Source organism: Gavialis gangeticus, unplaced genomic scaffold (genome assembly GCF_001723915.1).
Source record: "Gavialis gangeticus isolate Ggan-Ray unplaced genomic scaffold, GavGan_comp1, whole genome shotgun sequence".
Classification (NCBI taxonomy): domain Eukaryota; kingdom Metazoa; phylum Chordata; order Crocodylia; family Gavialidae; genus Gavialis; species Gavialis gangeticus.
This window is the reverse complement of record NW_017729031.1, coordinates 71,291,130-71,297,129: the sequence shown is the minus strand read 5'-3', so window position 1 is coordinate 71,297,129 and position 6,000 is coordinate 71,291,130. Positions and strand designations below refer to the sequence as shown.

At 38.8% G+C, this 6,000-nt stretch overlaps 1 protein-coding gene across 3 annotated transcripts in view; it reads left to right on the top strand.

Annotated features, from left to right (window-relative positions):
* COL5A2 (collagen type V alpha 2 chain) overlaps positions 1 to 6,000 on the top strand; it is a 232,878-nt gene that overhangs the window by 136,434 nt on the left and 90,444 nt on the right. For all 3 annotated transcript variants that reach the window (XM_019523080.1, XM_019523081.1, XM_019523079.1), the window contains exons 3-5: positions 1,408 to 1,421; positions 3,090 to 3,122; positions 4,098 to 4,130. In XM_019523080.1, the coding sequence (XP_019378625.1) occupies positions 1,408 to 1,421; positions 3,090 to 3,122; positions 4,098 to 4,130 (80 nt within the window). The remainder of the gene's footprint in view (positions 1 to 1,407; positions 1,422 to 3,089; positions 3,123 to 4,097; positions 4,131 to 6,000) is intronic.

Here is a 6,000-nt window from a genome sequence, read left to right as displayed (position 1 = left end):
CCCCCCCCCCCCCCCCCCCCCAAACTGCAGAGATGGCTTCATAGTCAGAGGTTTCACTGAAAAGCCCTCTTCATTTCTTGAGTAAGTTAAATTTTAGGTTCTTTTTTTCTGGTCCATATCTATGGCAAACATACTAAGTTGATAATTACATTTTAGATACAAGTCCTTAATTTAGCTACCCAGGTTTCATAGATACATAAATATTTTTAAAAAATAATTCATTTTAATTCAGTTAATGTGAAAACATTGACAAATTATGATTCAACCTTGAATCTTTAGCTAAAGCCAAATCAAACCCTTTGTGATATATAAGAAAAGTTTGGTTAACTTTTTAATTTTGAAAAATCTATTTATTTTGTTATTTTGCTCCTCTGCACTTTCTGTTTGTATCCCAGCTGAGCAACAGAGAGGACACATGCTATAAATTAAAGACTGTTTTTGTCATTTTTCTAGGTAAATTTCTCAGGCCCAAGAGATTGGTGTAAGGTTTTATAGATCATGCCACCAATCCAAACATAAATTTATAAACTTTTGATTCTTCTCTCCTTAATACTTGAACTATATTTTGAACCATAATTATTTTGAGGAATTTTTACAAGGGCAGAAATTATTGCTGGTTAGAGTAGTATAGATAATCTGGAGTAATAGCAAAGGGCACATGCTAAAGACTTGTGTAATTAAGCAATGTGACAAGACATGGCATGCATTTATGAGCAGATGGTGCGTTTTGCTATTTCTGGTTGCATCATACCACGGCTGATACACCCAATAAGAACATTATAGAGATATTCCAGAAAGTTTTGATGCTATTAAACATTTAAATAAATATTCTGCCTAAGTATTTTGTTGTTAGGAACATAGCTTCATGGTTATAAAGGCAACAGGAACTGGTATGTTATGTGTTGGTAGACACTGGACAAAAATATTATTTATCAGATACCATGATTTTCAAAAATGATCTGTATAGATGTAATAGTTGCCGATGATGTCCATGGGAATATCAGCACTGACTGCACTGTGTTTTTTTGGAAATCCCAAATATAAGTGTTCTTAAAGAAGAATGCACAAAAATGCAGAAATTAATGTGGGGTGTAATTAAGTACTGGGCAGGGCATAATTAAAATGTCATTACTATTCTTCTGTAATAACTTGCTATTTCCTACCACATGTAATACTTACAGGGAATAAGGAAGTATGACATTTTTTGCTTCACATCTTCCTGGTACCACCTCCTGATTGTGAAGCATACATCCTACTGAGCACTTTGCAACCTCCTCGTTGGCAAGAAGACTGTCTCCTGTGTCTCTGTGCTGCACCATTTTAGTTGCATGCATATTCATTTATTTCCTAAAATGATTTGCCTATCTCAGTAAGCTAATTTATTTCTTTTTCTTACTTACTTTCTAGGTAGAGGAAGGAAGGTAAGTTTTACTTTTTTATCTTTTTAGATGTAATAAAGCCATATGCAGGTTCTTATTTTTTTAATTTGGACACATCACAGAATTTGAACTTTATAATAAAATGTCACAGACAGCAATCATTTCATTCTAGATGGCAGGTGGTGTGTGTGGATGTGTATGATGTGTATGTACGTGTGTCCTTTTGGAACTGTAAGAGTGATGTTGTAGCCATGGCAGTCCAGTAATTATGCAAGAGGCAAGAACAAAGAGTGTTACCTGATGAAGAGCTTTTTATGTTCAAAAGTTTACCTAACTTTATCCCAACTACATAGTTAGTCCAATAAAATATATCACCCTAACAAATTCTTGCCTCTCACATCTTTGGATTCAGCACCCTGCCATCTTAAGTGCCTGAAGAGCTTACGGCATTCCTGGAGGGTTAGCATATCCTGATGTTTCAAACCTTAGGACTCCTTTGGAGGAGTTTTTTTCCCTTAGTAAATTCAGGTTAAATACTTCATCTGGTTTCAACTCCAGTAGTATCACAAAGGGGATCCCCTAAGTCAGCGGGATCTAAACTTGTGTTAAGGATTTAGGATGGGATCTTCTGAGAGAGTTAGGTGCTCCATATGCCTAGGTCCCTGAGATTCCTCAGCTTATGTTAAAACCTGCACTTTGTCTACCCAGATGGTATGTTCACTTTGCAGTCAAAGGCACAATTGCAGCCCATGTAGGCATTGCTTGCCTGGGTTTAAACTACCTACGATAGAGCCCAATGATGTAGCTGAAGTTCCATGGAGCTTAGTGTCGACTCATTGCTCAATTATATAACTAGGTTTCCTGCTGGAGCTGAGTCCTTTGCTACTGTGGTTAGTGATACTGATAAATGAGCTATCAAATGTAGAGGTAACTTGCGTATACCTACACAAGCCACAGTTACACATTTGACTGCAAAGTAGACACACCCAGAAACTGTCTAAGTGATAGTTCATAACCTGGAACAGTGGTGCAATGAACTATGCTTAATAATCCAGGTTACAATGGACTAATTTTATACTACTGTTGGTATAATTATGTTAAATGAAACAGTAAAAATAAATGTGTCTAAACAAATATTCCTTATCTTGCTGTTGTTGCTAACAAGTTCAGCAGCAGATGTGATAGTTGAACAATTTGATCCTATTGCTTAAAAACACATCACACTGTTTTTTATTTATTTAAAAAAAAATCTAACACCAGAGACACAGTATAGCCCACAGGATGATTTTTTTTAAGTCAGTGGAAGAAGAGTGTCTGTGGTATCTGAATGTTTGTGGTTGACTTTCTTGGAAATGAAAAGCTACTTTGTGTGTGCGAGCAACAGCAGATGGCAATGATAGCACTTGCATCTATATGTAGAAGTGATCAAAGAGTTTGAATTCAAAACATAGTCGTTTTTCAGTCTGAGCTTTCTTGAAGCCTGAATCAATAACATGCATAATTAAAAATACCATTTATGTTTAGCTTTCTTATAAAAAATACAATGTCTATAGAAATAAATGTTAGGGTCCAAGGGCCACTTAGCACTGTCTTTTGTATTACCATGTATGTGTCAGGGGGTATTAGAAAGCATTGAAAAAAGTTACTGCAGTTAAAGTTTTGATTCACTAATATTTTGCTATATGAGAATTATTTGTGACTTTCCCCCAGGGAGAAAAAGGAGAACCTGGAATAGTGCCAATTGTAAGTCCATTCTTCTTTCATTTATCAGTGCTTTATATAAATGTGCATTCCTTGTGCTGTAATTTAAGGGATTAAAAAGCAATCATCAAAACAACAAAATTGCAGCATCTAGCAGAAGAGAAGAAAGAGATGCTAATTGTTAAAAAAATAGTCACATTTGAAAGAATAAAACAATGCCTAGTATTTAACTTATGTGCTATTAAAAACTATTAAATTTATTTTAGGAAAAAATATGGAATTAAATCTGCACATGGCAACCTTTGTTTTTATAGTTAGAATCTTGTGTATTGTGTGATCAATAGCAGGCTAAAGTTGGAAAGGTTGAGGTGTAATACATAGAACTCAGAGAAAAAGATGAACATTTTCATCAAGAACAACAAAATTAATGTTTTTTGACAATTTATTCAAATCTTTCAAAATTAAAAAAAATACAACTTAAAAAATATTTTAAAATATAGTGACCATTTTCACTTTCTCTCTGCCTATACATGTTATCCCTAGGAAAAAGAGAGGGGCAAAGGTAAAAACTAGTAAGCAAAGTGAAGCTAGGTCATTTTCTTTCACACATTAATCCTATTCCATGGGAAAAGGTTGAAAATAAGATTTTTCTTGGAGGAGAAACTAGGGGAAAATATTTTCCTGTACCTTTAAACATTTTTCTACTGAAAATATACAAGAATGCTTAAAAAAAAGAGAGAGACAGAAGTAAGAAAAGTAACTTTACTTTTTGAAAACCTTTTCACACTTTTCAAAACTAAAAATGTAAGTGCAACATTTTAATCAGATGTCTACTGATATTATTTAGCAAAAGTGCTGAAGCTTAAAGAAGGTTAAAAAACCCTGAAGTTGGTTGGCTTTATCTGCTGTACTGATCTGCATTTTTCTGGAACTGCTTTCTTTATGGGAGGCATAGCAAATGCATGCCTCGTTCTGTGAAGACTTCAGATCATGTCTAGCTTGTGTCTTGTTGTTTAGGTTACAGGTATACGAGGCCGCCCTGGACCATCGGTGAGTAACTTCTGAACTTCTGTTTCTCTTACGATGTTATTTCCAAACTCTTCAATGTGAAAGTGCCTTTTGGCAAGAATCTTCACAAATGTGGAGGGCACTGCATACAATGGAGCTGCTATAGACTGAGTGGAAAAGGAACAGGTAGCACTACATTTCTAGTGTGATCAAGAGACTAGCCCAGTAAAGACTCATTAGCATGCAGAGAGGGATGGGGATGGGTGAGCAGTGGGGCAGGGCACTGTGGGTCTATAAATCAGTGATATCCTATGGAAGTAGAATATGGGCTACAGATGTAACTGTATCCTTGAAGCTACAAACTAGCAGATTAAATTTGTTATCTATATATGGCTTGGGTAAAGGTTTGTGTTCATATCCCTCCCATGCTATAATTGGCTACTTGGAACTGCAGAAGGAGGGAGAATTTGCCCATATATAAAAGCCACAAATTGTGAAAAGCGAGTGTGGAAAGGTGAGGATGAGGCACTGAATCTCAGAGGCCAAATTGTCCCTTCTTCTGTGTAGCCTGTCAATTGTCCCTTCTTCTATGTAGCTTGTAGCCAATCAAAGCACATAAAAAAACACCTAGCGGGAAGCAAGTTACCTTACTGGTATCCTGCCTTGAGAAAGATGCAGGATTTAGGAAGGGACAGAAAAGAGGGCATGGAAAAAGCAATTAAGAGCATGGGTCCAGGACTCCAGATAGTGATGAATATTGCCTCTGAAAGTGCAAATAAATCAGAGGTCTCAGAGATACATAGGAGAAAACTGCTTTAAGCATCTGTAATACCTGTGGCAGAGTTCGATTGTTTTGCCAGCCATGGAAAGTAATACAGGAAAAGCTTTGTTAGCTGGCACCCATGGGAAATGGAGGGTGCTGGATAACAAAATATGCCGGTTAACTGAGCAGCCTGAAAGGGCATCTTTGCCTGTTCGGGCCTTCACCTGTCCCACTGTGTCTGGGGTGTCGCCACCCCTCCTGCTGCGTTATTGCCCCTCCTGCCGTATGGCGGCCCCGTGGGCTCCTAGCGACAGGGAGGGGGGACCCATGCAGGCTGCTATGCCCCAGGCCGTGGGTGCTTGGCAGCTCAGGCTGCTTTCCGCCAGGTTGTGGGAGCTCCTCGAAACCAGAAGTGCCACAGTGAGCACTTCCAGTTTCACTTTTCCCTTACAACCCCTTACAAGCCAGCACACCGGTTCACACAGCATGCCAATGTGTAAGGTGCTGGATAACACAGCTTTTACTGTATTAAGATAATGGGCAGTAGTGGCTTTGGGATTACAAGATAGAAGGACAGGCAGCACATGAAAAATGGCAAAGGAGGTTGCTACAGGATTCTTGGACTTAAAATATGTGGGCAGAGTCATAGTGCCTATGAAAGTGGTTTTTGGCCGTTGTACATACCCGGTGAATTCTGAACCTATTGGCCAGGGGCAGACATTACACATAAACTGGTTTAAGTGATCAGAAACTGGTTTAAACCTGTAACCAAACAGATGTTTAGTTCACATAAACCAGTTTCAAAATGGCTGAAACCTGTTTGAGATAAACTTAGTTGAATCCAGTATCAAACTTAACTGATTTGGTTTAAACCAGTTTATGCATTGTCTGTCCCAGACCCTTTGCTGGTGTGAGTTAAATCAGAGACCCCCAGCATCCCAGCATGCTCTCTGGGCTGGGTGGGGCTCTCTGCTCCCCAGCCCGAGCAAGGGCAGGCAGGGGCAGAGGTCTGGCCAGAGAGGGGTTTAATTCCACCAACAGCGACTAGAGCTGGGTCTACCCAGCACCCCCTCCTTGCCCCCTGTTGCTCTCTGCCCAGAATAGGCCCCCAACTGTCCCCTCCACCGGAGGGAGGAGGGATAACCCTGC